At 38.0% G+C, this 20920-nt stretch overlaps 1 protein-coding gene across 1 annotated transcript; it reads left to right on the top strand.

The window, feature by feature from the left end:
• Window positions 1-248: 248 nt before the first annotated feature.
• On the top strand, window positions 249-14984 carry LOC124068652. The gene is made up of 14 exons (XM_046407050.1): window positions 249-476; window positions 1370-1460; window positions 1610-1710; window positions 1846-1929; window positions 2136-2197; window positions 2346-2435; window positions 3405-3459; window positions 4010-4198; window positions 4655-5500; window positions 11491-11552; window positions 11643-11732; window positions 12723-12777; window positions 13346-13534; window positions 13958-14984. The coding sequence occupies exons 1-14, from the start codon at window positions 348-350 to the stop codon at window positions 14816-14818; spliced, it is 2904 nt and encodes a 967-aa protein (XP_046263006.1). The 5' UTR covers window positions 249-347; the 3' UTR covers window positions 14819-14984.
• The last annotated feature ends 5936 nt before the right edge of the window (window positions 14985-20920 follow it).

A 20920-nucleotide genomic window follows, 5' to 3' on the forward strand; every position in this document is an offset into this window, starting at 1 on the left:
AACTGTTACCTAAAAAAATCCGCTTTGGTACACCCCAGACATACAGTTAACTCTTTATTAAATGAACATTTTTCATTGTGCTCCCAATTTTCCTTCTGTGCTCAAATTTCTTCTTCTTTACTCTTCAGAATAAAGAAAAATAAAACAATTTTCATGCAACAGTAAGGCTCTGACAGGATGCTGTAAAATGACAGAATAATGTGGGTGGAACCCTGAATATCCACTTTCATTTCATTTCTCAATATAAACTCAAGTTCACGTTTGGTTGCAGCAGAGACTCGTTAATACTGTTGGGTCTTTCTGTGTTGGCTTGATTGTTTGTGTGTCATTAGGAAACAACAATAAAGATGGGGGCAGAACAGAGTATCCTGGAAAAGAATGGCTACACACCAGATAAAAAAACAATTAAGGACAATTCTGTTGTTGCCACAAAGGGAGGTGAGAAATTTCTCATAAAAAAGATCACATCACATCAGGTAAGTGATGACTTCCTGAGCTATATTATATGCATTAAATGTTAAACATGGGCCCTAAAGCACATAAAGCATAGAGCAGTTCAAAATCTCATAAACAGTACATTTTCAGCTTTTTTTTTTACCAGCCTTTGTCAGTACTTGAGGTTTGAAGTGAGAAACATAAAAATTTTTAAACCAAACCATAGCATTTCAGCAAAATATTTTTTAGCAATTTCTGTAAACTCAATCAAATAAATACAGAAGAAAGACAAAACAGAACAATACATGTCCTCATGAGGTTCCATCATAGAGTTTTTTAATTCTCTATTGTTTTTTTTACATTCTGTGTTTCTTAAAGTGTTGGAACTTTTTGTCCATGTGCCATTGTGGTAATTGGATCCCAAAATCATCTACAAGCAACTCTGTTATTTATTGATTGACTTATTTATGGATTTATTTAGCAGCCACTTCACTGTTTTGTGCCATCATTCTGATGTGGTCTCATCTGGTCTATGCAGACGTTGCTGCTGGACAGCACAAGTTCATTTTGTGCTTGAGAATATGAACACAAAGTCTCACACGCTGCAGTTACATTTACGAGGCTGCAGTTTCTAAACATCCTCCACACTTCACTCGCACTTTTGTCAGTCAGAAAATTTACCTGATTGTTCTTATCGATATTCGCTCTCATGGGGTTTCTTTCTATGTTCATAACCAGAATAATATTTCCCGCTTCATCCTCTCATCAGAAGTTTTAAACACTGACTGCTGATTAAAGCAGCACTCCTTCAGCAGCCCCTCAGCTATCTGGTTTGTTAAGTACAAACTCAGACATACAACTTCAACCTGCTGCCCTTCACTTTAACTGTCCGGCACCTCTGCCAGGCCATTCATTCAAGTGGTGTTTTTAACAGACATCTGGAAGTGCAGACCTCGAATCAGAGATAGAAATCCTCAAGACAATAAGCCATCCTCATATTGTGAGCTGCAAGAACTCTTTTAAAGGTAAGTTCTGACAAATTTGTGACTTGCCGTTAACACAGTCAGGTCCGAACTTGCAACTTGCTGCCGACTGACTCAAAACATCTCTGCCCTGACACGTCTCTCCTGTCGAGCTGTCGATGTTACTATGAAATATGCCTTTTGTTTTAAAGTTAACAACGCTCACTATGTGGTGATGAACTATTGTGAGGGAGGGAGTCTTGCTGCACAGATCAGAGAGGGTCAGCCCAGTCAACCCCACCATGAGTCTCAGGTACAGTGATCTTCTGCAAAGACATTTTAAATTACAGCAGTGATATGCAGCACTGCAGACCAGTCCATTAGTGTGCATGTTTTGCAAATAAATGACATTCTTGCTATTCTAAAAGTGCCATATTTTGTTTTCCAGGTACTGAGCTGGATTGTTGAGATCTGTATGGCCTTGAAAACCATTCATGATAAAGGGTTGATTCACAAAAATCTGAAGCCAGAGGTACTACACATATTACAAGAAAAATGATCAATGATTGAAGCTTGTGGAAGTGTTTTTTATTTTATTTTTATAAAATTTATATATATATATATATATAAATGGGCTTTTGGGCTGCCAATTAAATGTCTGTTTTGAAAAGCTACTGAGAATTCTGAAATTTACAAATGTTACAATACACTTACAATAATACATTTATCTTTTTATAGAACATATCCCTCACTGAATTTGGAACTGTGTGCTTGGGAGATTTTGGAAAAATCAACGAAAAGTACTGTACCCTGTCATCTATTTATTTATCTATGCACACACACACACACACACATATATATATATATACTGTATATATATATACACTATATATATATATACATATATTCATTTATATATATTCAGTTATTTATTTATTTTACCCACAGTTGCTCAACGAGCACACAATCTACCACAAACCAAACAATAAACTGTCTGGCACCAGAAGTCTTCACAGAAGGGACCTATGACGCTAAAAGGTAATAAGGTTTTTAACAAAATGAGAAATTTACTTAACAATGAATCTGAAGCCCTGAACAACAATAACTCCACTTTGACAAAGAAATGCCATGTCAAAAATAAAAATTATAATAAATTATTTGTCCTTTGGTTTACAGTTTTCTCTGATTTTTTCTCACTCTTCAGACTATTGCTTTCATTGTCAGCTTTACAGTGCCAGCTTTTTTATTTGCACTGCCTGGTTTTCTGTTTGCAGTTCTGACACAAACCTCTTCGTTGGATAGTTTTTTTAGCATTGTGTTGGTCCATTGGCTAATGAGTTTCTGAGTGACAGGTTATGTTATCAGTACAACAAGTGTACATGAATGTCAGCTCGTAGTTCATTGCAAACCAGATTGCTTTGCTGGATACCTACTAATCTGAATGCACATGTATGGATCCTGTATGTAGTCTGTACTGTACTGCACAATTTCTTGTTGTATTAAAGTAATTTAGAAATCAGCTAATCTTTCCTAGGTAGTTTGCTTAAAGTTACTTTTAGCCTACTTGTGTGTTTAGAGAAGAGGAGGTCAATTATGAGATGTCACAAAAAAGTAAAAAGAATGTAATCACAAAAGCAAATGAAAAATAGTTTATATGATTATACAAATTATTTGTTTGGAAGTTTTTCTTTTGAGATGACGATGATGAGTGAGTTTTATTCCTTGCAAAATTATCATCATTTTTGATAATTGATTAGTTTCATTTGATACTATTGGCACAAACCTCATTATATATGTAGTAACCTGCACTGATTAAAATAGCAGGAGCATATCTCTCTGTCAGATATGCCTTTCAGTGTAGAATTTGTTCACCCATCCAGTTTTGTTTCCCGGCTGTCCTGAATCCAGTGAAATGAATAAGCTGCTGCAGTAATAGTTGCACTTCTCAACAAAACTAAGAGGCTGCCTTGTCTCAACACTAACAAACTTTGATTTGCCTTATTTTAGTGACATTTGGTCACTGGGATGCCTACTCTATGAGCTCTGTACTCTGAAACCAGCGGTAAGTGACCCAAACGTTTCCATGTCCTCAAAGATTTAACATAATAGAGAATAAAGACAAACACAACAAATGAGTTTTAAATGAAGAATTTAACTGAAGAATGTTCCATACAACAAAAAACATACAAACATCCTGCAATGTTTTCTCAGAGAGCAAAATGACAATTACAATTTGTTCAGAAAATAAACAAATTAAAATATTAAAGACAATGAAATGGGAGGCAGCGAATGAGAGTAGATAAGAAGATGGATAATTAACTGCAATCGTTGCACATTTATTGCCTGCCCCCCTCCTGTGAGAAAACTTATACCAAAACCATCCAACAAATCAACTTCAAACTTGCAGTCCATGTCTGCTATATTTTTTCCTACCTGTCTTTCAGACATATTGTGAGCAAGATGCTAATCTTACTCAGATGATGCTAATTTCAGATAAAGAATAACATGAGAGTAACAGAAATGCAGTAATTGGTGATTACATTCCTCACTAAGCAATGAGCAAAGTAGTCTTTTTATATTCACAGTCTTTCCTAACAACAATTCTCCTTCAGTCCTCAGCAGAGACTCCAACCAAGCTCATTCCCAAGATAATTGGTGGTCGTCTCCCATCTCTCACAGAGCCATTCTCACCAGAACTTTGTGAGCTTTTGAACAATATGTTGAGTAGAAACCCTCAATCAAGACCAACAGCCAGTGAGATCCTGGAGCGTCCTATTATGATAAACTGTCTTTCAGAAAAGGTACGAATATTTCTGTCAAACAAAGGCAGAGTTGTTAAAAGTACCAAAGTCATACCTGAAGTGCTAACATACATTGGTAGATATGTATAGTACTTAAGTTTTAAGTCTTAAAGTACTAAGTATCAAAATGAGAAGTAAAATGAAGGTATACATATATTGACATGTGTCAAATCTGATCCAATAATCAGACATGATATTCACCATTTTTCAGATAGTCAGAATCTTTTCCTTTTAAATCTGATTAATCTGAAACTGTAGCGCAGTGGAAGTATGAAGGAGCAGAAAATGAAGGAATGAGTTTAAGGGACTTTGTTTCCTGCATTCATGGTGACTCTTAAAAGAATTGTAAATTTTATAGAAAGAATGAGTACAATGCACCATTTTATGTGCTTTTAATTGAATGACTGCCTAAAGGTACTTAGTTCTCCAATGACAATATTTGTGCTTTTTTGATAGTGTAAATCAACTGTGGAGAAACTCCAGAAAAAGCTGGGAGACCTCAGGGGTCTGGCTGATGGTTTGGAGCGTGTGCATCAAGGCACCACCATTGGCAGCTTGGCAGGAGGAGTGATTGGGGCGGCAGGAGGGATAACATCCATAGTGGGCCTGATACTGGCCCCCTTCACTTTGGGAGCCTCTCTTATTGTCACTGGAATTGGAATAGGGGTGGGAGTACTTGGTGGGGTCACTGCTGGTGCCTCGAATATCACTAATATGGTCAACCAGTCTGCTGATCGCAAGGCTGTTCGATGCATCATTAAAGAGTTTGAGGAGAAAATTAATGCAGTTGTCATTTGGCTCCAGGAGCTTTTGGGCATTTTACAGACAATCAGGAGCAGATTTGGCACATTTGACACTGAGTTCAATAAAGACAACTTGTTCAGGATTGGCTCAAGAGCTGGTAAGGGTTTAGGTGGCATTGCTGAACTGGTCCGACTTGCTCAAGTGATGAATATTGGCAGGATTGCTGCACAAGCATCCAGAGCAGTACGTGTGGCAGAGGTGGCAACAGGTGTGTTTTCGGCTTTATTTGTGGCAGTGGATATTTTCTTCATTGCCATGGATGCAAAGGAAATACACCACATTAGACAGGCACAAGCAGCAGAGGACACAGGTGGAAGTAGCTCTGAGTCAGAGTCTTCTCAAAATACAACTCCAGTCAGATCTGAGGTCATGAAATTTGTCCTATCAATCAGGCAGGCAGCAGACAACGTGCAGAAAGTCTTGGATGAGCTGAAAGGCATCATCTCATCTATCCCATCAGTCCAGGATGAGTCAAGTTGGACAAATATGGCGTTGATGTAACCCAAAGATCTCATCAAAATGACACATTTCAGCTTCGGTCCAGTTGTAATTTCAGAGAGTGCTGCCACCTAGTGTCTGCTCCATGCTGTGATTCAATAAATCAGCTCACAGAGGGGATCTCTGATGCTAACATTTGGGTGTCAAAAGTACAACAAAGCACACCTGACCACCTGATGTCCAAAGTGCGACAACCCGATTAATTTGAAAATATTCATTTAAGTTTGCCAAGTTAGACTGATAGTCTTCATTGCAAATAATAATAAATCAAGATGGGAACTTTTGGTTTTAAATGGAATTCTTCTTAATTAAATCAATCAAAAACCGATTTGATCACCTTTAAACTGTCAGAACTAATTCTTGAGAAAACTAGAAAAGTCCTGGTGAAATTAGTCACATTATTCAGTTTCTATGTAATAATATGGACTGTATTGTAAAGATTTTGAGCTTTGCACTTGATGTAATTGTAAGCAATGATTCTATTCAGGATAGTACTGATTTTGAGAATTTTGAGTCTTTATTGTAAGGTTAAACAATGTATTTCAGTTTCATGATGAAATTGTATTGTTCAATGCAGTCTGATAAAGAGAACATTGATAGTTGTATGTTTATTAGTTATTCTGCACCACCAATGTTAGTTAACAGTTTTTGATCCATTGATGATGTGATTATTAGTCACTGTATTGCTTAGTTCTTAATCAGGTAACAGTTTCACATTTGTGTCTCTTTATGATTACAGTCAAAGCCCCCTGTGTGTAGGATTTTAGAAGTTTTAATTTGATGATACTTTGGCACATTACCTACACATGGCTCCACCCACAGATCTGAATTGGGGATCCTGTAATGAAAAGGCTCAAATCCCTCCTCAGGACTGTCTCATCTTTCCACAGACAATAATGTGTGCCACTGCAATAATCTGAAAGACGATAGTAAAACACTGACACTCTACAAAAAGGGGCTTTAACTGTATTCATACACGCTATGCTTTTAAGTCATTTGCCAGCTTTTGTATTTGAATGGGGACCCTGACCCTGACTGTCTCCAAACTGCAATTTTACAATTACCATATGAATGTATATGTAATACTTAAATATATACATCTGAAAAATAAATACAAGTTGTAACCAGGATGCTCTCTCCAGAGATTATCTCTCATGATTAACACTCACACAAAGCTATCAGTATTATTAAAGTGCCTTTAACTTTTAATAACATACTGCTCAAAAAAATAAAGGGAACACTTAAACAACACAATGTAACTTCAAGTCAATCACACTTCTATGAAGATAAGGCAATTGGAAAATGTGAAAATGTCTTCTGTGAAAAGTTTTTTTTTTAAGGCAAGTTTGACAGGTCTGCTTTATTTAATCACCCATTACATTTTGCATTCTTTGGATAGTTGTTTTGACAGCCACCTGTTAAACATGCAGCCTGTCTTTTAGTCACGACAGACCTGAACCCAAATGCATGACTCTCAAAGCTTCAAATAAAACTTTTATTCACAAAAGGTACAAACTGTAAATCACTCTTCACAGAGTAAAAAACCTACACTAATCTAAGAAACGAAAAATTCCCTCAAATCAAGCTAGGCTAAGAAAACAAAAGAAAAAACCACTTGAACAAAGTAACAAAATGACAAGACCTGGCAGTGACATTAGCAATGGCGATGGCAAAGGCATGGAGATGATGCTGGCTGTCTAAAAAGGACAAAGGACAAGACAAACTGGCACAGGACAAAGGAAGACGAGGACTATATATACAAACACACAAGGTAAGGGAACAGGTGGAGACAATCAGGGCGGAGACAGGTAATCCCAAAGGAGGGAAAACAGACAAAGGGAAAAAGCAAAGCTGACGACAATAGACACAGACAGGAAGTAGTGACAAAATAAAACAGGAAATCACAAGGCAACACAGACACAAGAAAAGAACTGATTAAGTAAACTTAACATTGTTTCTTGGACATGACACTTTTTGCTTTCACTTTACGTTTTTCATCATGTGACCTTCCGTGCCCTTCTAGTTTCCTGTCATTTAACGTGTGGATCATTTACCGTGATTTTTATTAAACTAGTGCACAAACATGCACTGCTGACACACAAATATGTATGCAAACACACAGAAACTAAGTGAAATCAGAAGCCTGTGTGAAGCTGAGTGTGAATCTATTTGGTTGTGGTAGAAAAAATTCATTTTTTAATTTTTATTATCTTAACATTATTTTTTCATCATCATACACACAGGCCATCATATGAATCAATCTGTCTACCAACCAACAACACACTGATGTGCTTAACATAAAACATGACTATGAATATTTTCAGTAGGTTAACAACTTTGGTACTGTAACATTATCATAGTAATTTATATCTGCTCAAATGTATGAACACACTGTTATGGAAATTACTCATCTGCCTGTAGTGAGTCCAAAAAAACAAGACTGGAGGGGTAGCATGCACCAAAACACAGAGCCACATGGCAGTAAGCAGTTCAGAGTTGTGCCCCGCTGACCGAAGGCTTCATCCCATTATTATACTTTCTGATATGCCTCTGGTCCTTTGTTTGGAGCTTCACAAACAATCCTCTACAGATGAAAAAAAAATAATTGAGCTACAATAAAAGGCAGTGATCTATTTCAGAAATTTACAACTGGGTGTAGCCTCCTGTGGTGACCAGGAGATCATCCTGCCATCGTCTTTATAACCAGGAAGTTATTTGCAGTAGGGCTATAGCAGTAGGGTTTATCAACCTTTGATCATTTAAGCAGTGCCCAACTAATGCTACAAACTGCAATACCTAGGAAACAGGACACAGTAAGTCAGAAACAATGTCCATGAATAATAATATCTGTGAAAGTTTATCTGTGAGTTTTGATACATCATTAAAGTTTCAGAACAGTGCATGCTGATGTTGTTCACAGCTTTGCAAAGGAGCACAAGATTTTCGCTTTGAATGTTGTGCTGAAGAAGATAGCGATTTATAACTTAAAAGTAAGTGTAAAGCAGAAATTCTGCTTCCAACTTTGCAGTCTCGGCTTTAGTATACGAGTTTCAGGTTTCAGCGATTGCATTTCAAGATCCAAGTTTAGTCTATAAACAAAGACTGTAAGACAGGAATAATTCTGATCTTTTCCAAATGTGGTATTAATGAAGCAAATCCTAACTGAGGTGAGACAAGTCACACACCTGCACTCTGACTGTGTAAAATTTGACAAAATACCCTCATATGGGCAGTTCATGTTTGTTATGTTGTGCTTTTATATTGAGAAGCCTAATTCCCACATTTATTTTAAACACTCCTTGTCCAATTCATGTAAATTATTAGCAATAGCATTTACACTGTTAATAATTAAATTCAAAAAATCAGCGCTAACTTAGGAAGAAGCAAAAATGAAACATGAAAGTTGCATTTATGTAACAGATAAACAGCAGAGAACCAAAAGAAGTTCGTGTACAATAGGTAAGGGTAGCAGTATTTGCAATGCAATGCAATGCAGATACTGTTTGAGTATCAGACCTCTTTGAAGGCTCTGATAGGATGAATTAAAATGAAAACATAATATGAGTGGAAGCCTGAATATTCAGTTTCTTTTCACTTCTCAATATAAACTGAAGTTCATTTGTTTGAAACAGGGCCTCGTCTTTGCTGTTGGGTCACTCATTGCTTTTGCATCAGGGTATGTGCATTACATGCATGCTACACAATATGTTTTCATTTTATTATCACAATGAAATGTTTTATTTTTGCTTGCTGCTGTAATTATCAAACACAGATTAAAGCTACTCATCAGATGTAAATGTGTCAGATTGTTGCTGGAAAGCTTTTGATTTGTATTTTGAGTCACTAAATCACTAATAAGTAGTTTAAGAAGTTGATCAAAGAATCAAAGAATCAGTCCATTCATCAGTGAAGATCTAGTTTGTTTGTTTGTTTTTTCTTTGCAACTCAATTTGATTTACATTTTAACATATAAAATGGGAAAATGGCATAACCATCCATGTTACTGAACAATGACAGCAACATAAATTATGTAATATCATAATGCTTTCTGTGTTGGTTTGATTATTTGTGTGTCAATAAAGATGGGGGCAGAACAGAGTATCCTGGAAAGGAATGGCTACACACCAGATAAAAAAACAATTAAAGACAATTCTGTTGTTGCTACAAAGGGAGATGAGAAATTCCTCATAAAAAAGATCACATCACATCAGGTAAGTGATGACTTCCTGAACTATATTATATGTATTAAAATGTTAAACATGGGTCCTAAAGCAAGCAAAGCACAGAGCAGTTCAAAGAGACCGGAGACAATTGTAACAGGGGATGGTTGCAACATGTCATTTTTCTGCCATCAGAAACAAATACACTGCACATGCTCAGATTCAGCAGGTGCTCCAGGATTTATTGAAAAAAAAAATGTTTTTGACGTATGAAAGTATTTTTTTCTTGAGCTTTGTTTTTGTTAAATTGTTAAACAAGTGATATGTTAACTTTTAGCTAATGTTGGTTAGCATGCATCAGGTCACCTTGTTTAGCAAGCACATGAGGTTTTATCATGGCTGAACAGGAAGTCAACAACTTTTGCAACTGTCCCTGTACAATGTATTAATATTACAAATATTTTTTTTAATATTAAAATCACAGTTCAGTTTTCTCAAATGTCAATTTTGCATAATGAATGTCTATACTGACAATAGGCAAAATTAAAGTTAATTGCCTCATAAATCGTTCCATGTCACTATGGCAAGTCTACTGTATTTTATATCAATTTGAATCTTACATCTACACATAAGGCCTTCTCATCTAGACAAATCTATAATTGTCATCTGATCAAAGCTTCTAAATAAATAAATAACACTGTAATATTATTAGGACTTACATTTTTGATAATAATCTTTTTGTTAACACTTAAATATATTGTATTTGTTGCAATGTGTTGCAACCATCCCCAGGCCAGGCCATTCATTCAAGTGGTGTTTTTAACAGACATCTGGAAGTGCAGACCTCGAATCAGAGATAGAAATCCTCAAGACAATAAGCCATCCTCATATTGTGAGCTGCAAGAACTCTTTTAAAGGTAAGTTCTGACAAATTTGTGACTTGCTGTTAACACAGTCAGGTCTGATCCTGCAACTTGCTGCCAATTGACTCAAAACATTTCAGCCCTGACACGTCTCTCCTGTCGAGCTGTTGATGTTTAGCAAACAGATACACACACACATCTCTCTATATATCTATCTGTCTCTGTCTGTCTGTCTCTCTCTCTCTCTCTCTCTGTCTCTGTCTCTCTTTCTCTCTCTCTCTCTCTCCTATGGCATGCCGTTCAGGAAATTAATATTTGAATATATGGAACGAAATCTCGAATATGTGGAATGAAACTCTGAATATAATGCATGAAACCTGACTGACGTCACCATTGTCGCCATCTTTGTATCTTGAGCTATGTGCAGCTATATACATATATATATATATATATATATATATATGCCTTTTGACCTTTTGTTGTAAAGATGACAACACTCACTATGTGGTGATGAACTACAGTGAGGGAGGGAGTCTTGCGACAAAGATCAGAGAGGGTCAGCCCAGTCAACCCAACCATGAGTCTCAGGTACAGTCATCTTCTGCAAAGACATTTTAAATTACAGCAGTGATATGCAGCACTGCAGACCAGTCCATTAGTGTGCATGTTTTGCAAATAAATGACATCTTGCTATTCTAAAAGTGCCATATTTTGTTTTCCAGGTACTGAGCTGGATTGTTGAGATCTGTATGGCCTTGAGAACCATTCATGAAAAAGGGTTGATTCACAAAAATCTGACACCAGAGGTACTACACATATTACAAGAACATTGATCAATGATTGAAGCTTGTGGACGTATATATATGTATAAATACTGTATATAAACGTCTATTTTGAAAAGTCTTATCAGTAAAATGCTACTGAGAATTTTGAGAAGAGTAAAATTTGGCTTTTTAAACTTTTATAGAACATATCTCTCACTGAATTTGGAACTGTGTGCTTGGGAGATTTTGGAAAAATCAACGAAAAGTACTGTACCCTGTCATATCTATCTATCTATCTACATATATATATATGTTTTTTTCTCTTTTTTTACTTATTCAGTTATTTTTCCCACAGTTGCTCAACGAGCACACAATTGACCACAAACCACACAATAAACTGTCTGGCACCAGAAGTCTTCATAGAGGGGACCAATGACGATAAAAGGTAATAAGGTTTTTAACAAAATGAGAAATTTACTTAACAATGAATCTGAAGCTCTCAACAACAATAACTCAACATTAAAAAGAAATGCCATCTCAAAAATAAAAATTATAACCTGCAAATAAATTATTTGTCCTTTGGTTTACAGTTTTCTCTGATTTTTTCTCACTCTTCAGACTATTGCTTTCATTGTCAGCTTTACAGTGCCAGCTTTTTTATTTGCACTGCCTGGTTTTCTGTTTGCAGTTCTGACACAAACCTCTTGCATGGATAGTTTTTTTTTAGTGTGTGTTGGTCCATTGGCTAATGAGTTTCTGAGCAACAGGTTATGTTATCAGTACAGCAGGTGTACATGAATGCCAGCTCGTAATTCATTGCAAACCAGAATGTTTTGCTGGATACCTACTAATTTGAATGCACATGTATGGATCCTGTATGTAGTCTGTACTGTACTGCACAATTTCTTGTTGTATTAAATGAAATTAGAAGTCAGCTAATCTTTCCTAGGTAGTTTGCTTGAAGTTACTTTTAACCTACTTGTGTGTATTGGGTTTAGAGAAGAGAAGGTCCATTATGAGATATCACGAAAACAGTAAGAAAAATGTAATCAGAAAAGCAAATGAACAGTAGTTTATATGATTATACAAATTATTTTTTGGAAGTTTTTCTTTTGACATTACTTTCTTGAGTGAGTTTTATTATTTGCAAAATTATTATCATCATTTTTGATAATTGATTAGTTTCATTTGATTTTATTGGCACAAACCTCATTATATATGTAGTAACCTGCACTGATTAAAATAGCAGGAGCATATCTCTCTGTCAGATATGCCTTTCAGTGCTTTCTTGTTCACCCATCCAGCTTTGTTTGTATTCCAGCTGTCCTGAATCCAGTAAAATGAATAAGCTGCTGCAGTAATAGTTGCACTTTTCAACAAAACTAAGAGGTTGCCTTGTCTCAACACTAACAAACTTTGATTTGCCTTATTTTAGTGACATTTGGTCACTGGGATGCCTAATCTATGAGCTCTGTACTCTGAAACCAGCGGTAAGTGACCCAAACGTTTCCATGTCCTCAAAAATTTAACATAATAGAGAATAAAGACAAACACAACAAATGAGCTTTAAATGAAGAATTTAGCTGAAGAATGTTCCATACAAAAAAAAAAACATACAAACATCCTGCAATGTTTTCTCAGAGAGCAAAATGACAATTACAATTTGTTAAGAAAAAACAAATTAAAATATTAAAGAAAATGGAATTGGAGGTAGCGAATGAGAGTAGATAAGAAGATGGATAATTAACTGCAATCGTTGTACATTTATTGCCTGCTCCCCCTCCTGTGAGAAAATGTGGAGATTTAACAATTTTACCAAAACAATCCAACATGTCAACTTCAAACTTGCAGTCCATGTCTGCTATATTTTTTCCTACTTGTCTTTCAAACAAATTCTGAGCAAGATGCTAATCTTACTCAGATGATGCTAATTTCAGATATAGAATAACATGAGAGTAACATAGAAATGCAGTAATTGGTGATTACATTCCTCACTTAGCAATGAGCAAAGTAGCCTTTTTATATTTACAGTCTTTCCTAACAACAATTCTCCTTCAGTTCTCAGCAGAGACTCCAACCAAGCTCATTCCCAAGATAATTGGTGGTCGTCTCCCATCTCTCACAGAGCCATTCTCACCAGAACTTTGTGAGCTTTTGAACGATATGTTAAGTAGAAACCCTCAATCAAGACCAACAGCCAATGAGATCCTGCATTGTCCTATTATGATAAATTGTCTTTCAGAAAAGGTACGAATATTTCTGTCAAACAAAGGCAGAGTTGTTAAAAGTGCCAAAGTCATACTTAAAGTAAAGATATTGTACTAACATACTTTGGTAGATGTGAATAGTACTAAGTATCAAAATGAAAAGTTAAAGTTAGGTATACATATATTAATGTGTGTAAAATCTGATCCTATAATCAGACATGATATTCATCATTTTTCAGATGATCAGAATATTTTCTTTTTAAATCTGATTAATCTGAAACTGTGGTGGAGTGAAAGTATGAAGGAGCAGAAAATGAAGGAATGAGTTTCAGAGACTTTGTTTCCTGCATTCATGGTGACTCTTAAAAGAATGAGTACAATGCACCATTTTATGTGCTTTTAATTGAATGACTGCCTAAAGGTACTTAGTTCTCCAATGACAATATTTGTGCTTTTTTGATAGTGCAAATCAACTGTGGAGACACTCCAGAAAAAGCTGGGAGACCTCAGGGGTCTGGCTGATGGTTTGGAGCGTGTGCATCAAGGCGCCACCATTGGCAGCTTGGCAGGAGGAGTGATTGGGGCGGCAGGAGGGATAACATCTCTAGTGGGCCTGGTACTGGCCCCCTTCACTTTGGGAACCTCTCTTATTGTCACTGGAGTTGGGGTAGGGGTGGGAGTACTTGGTGGGGTCACTGCTGGTGCCTCGAATATCACAAAGATGGTCACCCAGTCTGCTGATCGCAAGGCTGTTCGATGTATCATTAAAGAATTTGAGGAGAAAATTAATGCAGTTGTCATTTGGCACCAGGAGCTTATGGGCATTTTACATACAATCAGGAATAGATTTGGCGCTGAGCCACGCCAGTTAAATGAAAACAACTTGCTCAGGCTTAATGCTGGCATCAGGGCAGGTAGGGGTTTAGTTGGCATTGCTGAACTGGCCCGACTTGCTCAAGTGATGAATGTTGGCAAGATCGCAGCACAAGCATCCAGAGTAGTACGTGTGGCAGAGTTGGCAACAGGTGTGTTTTCAGGTTTATTTGTGGCAGTGGATATTTTCTTCATTGCCATGGATGCAAAAGAAATACATCACATTAAACAGGCACAAGCAGCAGAGGACACAGGTGCGAGTAGCTCTGAGTCCGAGTCTTCTCAAAATACAACTCCAGTCAGATCTGAGGTCATGAAATTTGTCCGATCAATCAGGCAGGCAGAAGAAGACTTGCAGAAAGTTTTGGATGAGCTGAAAGGCATCATCTCATCTATCCCATCATTTCAGGATGAGGGAGAGTTATGTTGGACAGATATGGAGTTGATGTAACCCAACGATCTCATCAAAGAAGCACATGAAATGACACATTTCAGTCTCGGTCCAGTTGTAATTTCAGAGAGTGCTGCCACCTAGTGTCTGCTCCATGCTGTGATTCAATAAATCAGCTCACAGAGGGGATCTCTGATGCTAACATTTGGGTGTCAAAAGTACAACAAAGCACGACAACACAATTAATTTGAAAATGTTCATTTAAGTTTGTCAAGTTAGACTGATAGTCTTCGCTATAAATAATAATAAATCAAGGTGATAACTTTTGGTTTTAAATGGAATTCTTCTTAATTAAATCAATCAAAAACCGATTTGATCGCCTTTAAACTATCAGAACTAATTCTTGAGACAACTAGAAAAGTCCTGGTCAAATTAGTCACATTATTCAGTTGCTGTGTAATAATATAGACTGTATTGTAAAGATTTTGAGCTTTGCATTTGATGTAATTGTAAATAATGATTCTATTCAGGATAGTACTGATTTAAGTCTTTATTGAGTCTTTATTGTTAGGTTAAACAATATATTTCAGTTTCATGATGAAATTGTATTGTTCAATGTAGTTTGAAAAAGAGGACATTGATAGTTGTATGTTTATTCTGCACCACCAATGTTAGCTAACAGTTTTTGTCCATTGATCCATTGATGATGTGATTATTAGTCACTGTATTGCTTAGTTCTCAATCAGGTAACAGTTTCACATTTGTGTCTCTTTATGATTACAGTCAAAGCCCCCTATGTGTAGGCCACTGCAATAATCTGAAAGACGATAGTAACACAATGACACCTTACAAAAAGGGGCTTTAACTGTATTCATACACACTATGATTTTAAGTCATTTGCCAACTTCTGTATCTGAATGGGGACTCTGACCCTGGCTGTCTCCAAACTGAAATCTTGCAATCACCCTATGAATGTATTTGTAATACTGAAATATTTACATATATACATCTGAAAAATAAATACAAGTTGTAACAAGGATGCTTTCTCCAGAGATCATCTCTCATGATTAACACTCACACAAAGCTATCAGTATTATTAAAATGCCTTTAACTTTTAATAATAGTTTCTCTCTTTAGTCATTGGTTGGCTGTGTCTACCTCTCACGTAGCTGTAAAACATTCATTGAGAGCTTGGTGTCCAGACTCCACACTGACTCATTGCTGAGTAATCACAATTTAATCACATTAGACATGCAGGTTGGGTGAAATAGAAACTCTTTGTTGTCCTTAGCTGTCAGTGTGTCATTTTCAGTCTGTGTGTGTTATTCATGTGACAATACCACATAGAGTTTTTCTTCATCTGTGTGTGCTATAATATGATGCTGGTCTTCAATGTATATTTTGTGTATTAAATTTCAGCTTTCCAGCTCCCAGCAAAGTGAAAGTGCCGAAGGAACAAAGATATACTTGCCATAAAACCTTGATTTCACAGTCTAAAAGCAGTTGTTGTTAACAAATGTTGAGGTGACAGCAAAAACCAATCAATCCTGATTCTTCCTCCCTGCCCAAGGACAATAATACTGGGCAAAGGAAACACAAACTAAAAAACCCTGGCATTGACAATGTAAATCCCCTTGTTTGGGAGGTGAATGTCTGTTGATTAACTGAACGTGCATAACAGTTACAGTTAACTTGCCACTTGAATACATATGATATATACTTGGAAATATCTGGCATGAGTAGGGGCAATGCTGATCTTCTCTCAAAGCAACATCTAAATGCAAGAAGTAAAGATTAGGCAATTAGAAAATGTGAAAATGTCTTGTGTGATAAGGCCAGTTTCACAGGTCTGCTTTATTTAATCATCCCAGTGTAAGCCTACATTGGGTTGCTCATTTTGGCAGGAGTGTACAAGTCAAAAGGCGAAGCAACAGCAAGCCTTTGGGCTGCTGACACCGGAAGGGCAATATTTCCAGCCACCATGTCTCTAAACACATGTTGTTGATGTTTTTCACGTGTCACATGCTTTGATGACAGATAAACAAGGTCGATTTTCTTCTCACACTTCAAGACTACACCACAGCAGCTTGCAATGACACCACCTCAGCTCCAAACCACTGACCGTGCAGGCACAGGATGTGGCACAGATATTCAGCAGGGTGAACCCCAGGAAAGCAGCTGAGCCCCATGGTGTTCTTGGCAAGGTACTAAAGGTCTGTGCCGACCAGCTCCCCCAGTTCTTCACAAAAATCTTCAACCTGTCTTTGGCACAGGCTTGCATCCCTGCCTGTCTGAAGTCATCCAGCATCATTCCCATACCCAAAAAATCATCCACAGCCTGCCTCACTGACTCCCGTCCAGTTCCACTCACTCCTGTCATCACCAAGTGTCTGGAACGGTTGGTGCTAGGCCACATCAAAGACCGCCTCCCTCCAACCTTCGACCCCCACCAGTTTGCTTACAAAGCGAACAAATCGACAGAGGACGCCATATCCATCACCCTCCACAATGTGCTGAGCCACCTGATACACAGAGACACCTGCGCTAGGGTGCTCTTTGTAGACTACAGCTCAGCCTTCAATACAATCATTCCCGACATCCTGGTCAGCAAACTGTCCAACCTAGGACTCCACCCACTCATCTGTTGCTGCATCGAGGATTTTCTCACAAACAGACCACAGACAGTTAAACTCGGACCCCACCTCTCCTCCTCCCGGACACTGAGCACAGGCGGACTGCGGACCAGCCCACACCAGTAACACCATAGTGACACTAATGTGGTGGGGCTGATCTCTGGAGATGATGAATCACCTACAGAGATGAAGTCCTGAATTTGTCTGTATGGTGTCAGGCTAACAACCTCATCCTAAACACATCCTAAGACTAAGGAGATCATCCTGGACTTCAGAAAGCACAGAGCAGACCCACCCCCACTTTAAATCAACGGTGACTGCGTGGAGAGGGTCCACAGCTTCACCTTCCTCACTTGGTCCATCAATACCAAGTCCGCTCAACCATCGAGAGCATCCTGTCTTACTGCATCACAGTGTGGTTTTCTCACTGCACTGAAGCAGAGGCTCCATAAGGTGGTAAAGACGGCACAGAGGATGCCCTCTCCCCTCCCTGACTGTTTAACTGTCACGCTGCCGCAAGGATTCAAGGATTCAAGGAGCTTTATTGTCATTTCACACATGTACACATGAGGTGGAACACATGAGGTGGAACGAAATTAGCTTCCCTGGTCCCGGTATAAGCCCAATAACCAATACTAATATAAGAACTACCAGAATAAAAAAAATATAAACAATGTCAGAGATGACAACAATATTTACAGAGGTGTTGTGCAAATGAAAATAGTAATGCAAAGTTCTTGTGCAAGATGGCTATATTTTGCAATGTTCAGTAGGTGGTTGTCGGGGCGTGTATGTGTGTGTGTGTGTGTGTGTGTGTGTGTGTGGTGGGGTGGGGTAGGGAGGGGATGGGAATGGGGTAACAGCAGGGGGCTACAGAGGTCCTCCAGAATTCAACAGTCTCACAGCTTCTACAGAGTGGCTAACATTATCAGTGACTACACCCATCCTGCCTTCCATCTCTTTGACCTGCTGCCCTCTGGCAGGAGATACAGGTCCATCAGAACCAGGACAAACAGACTCAGGAATAGCTTTTTTTCCACAAGCAGTCACCATACTGAACACACGCATACACTAACCACACACCACCCTGACCCAAAATGTGTGCAATATGGCAATGTGTAATACAGCTCTGCATCCATCCATAGACAATATTTATATCCATATTAACACTCTGTTCTTGCACTGTTTTTCTACTTATTTGCACCTTATTTGTTTTATTCTATTTTTATAAGTATTATTTTATTCTTATTTATTTTGACATCAGCTCTCCCCTGACTGAACATTTCCCATCTCTGCCATATTTTCACGATTGTTAACTGATTTCCTGTCTGTACAACATCCATTGCATGTCTGCCCGTCCTGAGTGAGGGATCCCTCCTCTGTTGCTCACCCTGAGGTTTCTCCCATTTTTTTCCTGTTAAAGGTTTCTTATGGGAGTTTTTCTTTAGTCGATGTGAGGGTCTAAGGGCAGAGGATGTTGCTATGATGTTACATAAAGCCCTTTGAGACAAACTGCTTGTAAGAATGGGCTATACAAATAAGTTGTCTTGTCTTTTACATACTTAAATGTAGATTTGGAATAACACCACTCCAAGGCTGTTATAATTTCGTTGTATTCCTTGTACAATGACAATAAAGGCTTTTGATTCTGAGAGCGTGACAAACTTGCAGCAGTATGAGATGTATGGGACAAGTGGGTACGGCGATTACCGTTTGTTCACAATCCAGGCCCCCATGTGACCGTGGATGAATGTCTGGTTGCATTTCATGCATGCTGTCCCAGACAGACAGTACATGCTGAACAGACCAGCCAAATGTGGTATCAAAATGTGATGCACAGACCAGCTATGCCTGGAATATGCAGGTGTGCACTGGTAAATCCCTTGGGGAAGCACCTGAAAAGAATCAGGGCATAAGGATGGTACTTGGCATGGCTGAAGGACTGAATGGTCATAACATTACATGTGATAACGTTTTAACATCGTACACCCTGGGTGAAGACCAGATGAAAAGGAAGGTTTCCTTGTTGGGGATAGTGAGAAAAAACAAGCCGGACCTTCCCTCTGAGCTGCTTGTGATGAAGAACAGGAAGGTAACATCTTCAATGTCTGCCTTCACTGACAGAGCCCAAGAAAGGCAAAAACGTCCTGCTGATCAGCACCATGCAAAAGGTGCTGTCCTGAGCACCAGAGAAGACAGAAAACCACAAATGCTCTTGGACCACAACAAGACAAAGAGAGGGGTTGATAACCTGGACAAGGTCACAGCCACATGTAGCTGCTGACACATGACTGCCCATTGGCCCCTTGTAATTTTCTTCAACATCATTGATGTGAATGCCGGCACTGACGTTTTAATAGGGAGAGAAACAAACAAGGAAACGAACAGCAGAAAACTGAGTCAAAGGAGGATTTTCCTGGAGGATTTGGGTTACACGTTGGTGAAACCTCACATCAAGGCAAGACGGTGCCTTCCAAGAGTGTCAACGGCTGCTGCAGCTGTTGTGAAGGACATCCACACAGAGACACACACCATAACTCCTCCAGTGGTACAAACTACAGGCAGGAAATGTGGCAGGTGCCAGGTTTGTCCCAGCAGAAATGATTCCAAAACCAGCAACACCTGTGTGAAATGCAAGAAATATGCCTGCAAGGAACATGCAGGCACCTTCTGCACATCATGTGTACAGTAGTGCAGACAAAAGGCTGGGAATCGATCTTCTGGTGGCCTGAAGGAAAAATAATATGCTGTTCATATTCTGTCTCTTCGTATTCTGTCAAACTCATTTTAGTGACTATGTAACTTTGTTTTTTACTATCTCACACATTTGCATACATAGCACTTACAGTAGCGCACAAAAAACTCCGACACAATGCCCAAATGTACTTTTTTAAAGGTTTTTTTTTTTGTAAATAAAGAACCGTTATGTGCTCCTTAATGATGTTCTGATGATGATGATGTTCTGTTTTACAAATAAAATCTAAAACTTTGAAATTGTGTTTGCTTTTCCAGGGATCAAATTAACTCAGAACATAACACATGTTAATATTCTTAAAAACACAAATTGTTTTTCATTCCAAATGTTGTAGTTAAGAAGAATATGTACTTAGAAGAAATGATATAAAGCCATTAAAACACCATAAAGATATCTCCTTTCCAATTTTAGGTCAATCAGTGAGATTTTATGGTGATCTGCATATTTCTCCATAGACGTGTGACGGGTATTCTGGATGTACAAAGGAGGTGGGTCTTGGGATTTGTTTTATTTAAAGGCCTATTTATGCATTCAACAAACAAACATAACAAACATAAAGTACCTGACACATAAACTTGGGAAACAATTCAAATTATAATCATTTCAGGAGATTTAAATTGCTGGGGTCAAATTGACCCCAAGGATAACTGCTGTTAGTATATTTGAAGGTAACAGGAGGGTTAAACTAGTGCACAGACAAGCACTGCTGACACACAGGTGTGTATACAAACATCATACCTACATACAAAGCAGAAGCTCAAAGCTGCACTTCGC

Source organism: Scatophagus argus, chromosome 12 (genome assembly GCF_020382885.2).
Source record: "Scatophagus argus isolate fScaArg1 chromosome 12, fScaArg1.pri, whole genome shotgun sequence".
Lineage (NCBI taxonomy): Eukaryota > Metazoa > Chordata > Actinopteri > Scatophagidae > Scatophagus > Scatophagus argus.

Coding starts and splice junctions, on each gene's coding strand:
- LOC124068652 (XM_046407050.1), top strand. CDS start 348: ATGGGGGCAGAACAGAGTATCCTGGAAAAGAATGGCTACACACCAGAT. Junction 2,436..3,404: donor GGGACCTATGACGCTAAAAG/GTAATAAGGTTT, acceptor GCCTTATTTTAG/TGACATTTGGTCACTGGGAT. Junction 3,460..4,009: donor TCTGTACTCTGAAACCAGCG/GTAAGTGACCCA, acceptor ATTCTCCTTCAG/TCCTCAGCAGAGACTCCAAC.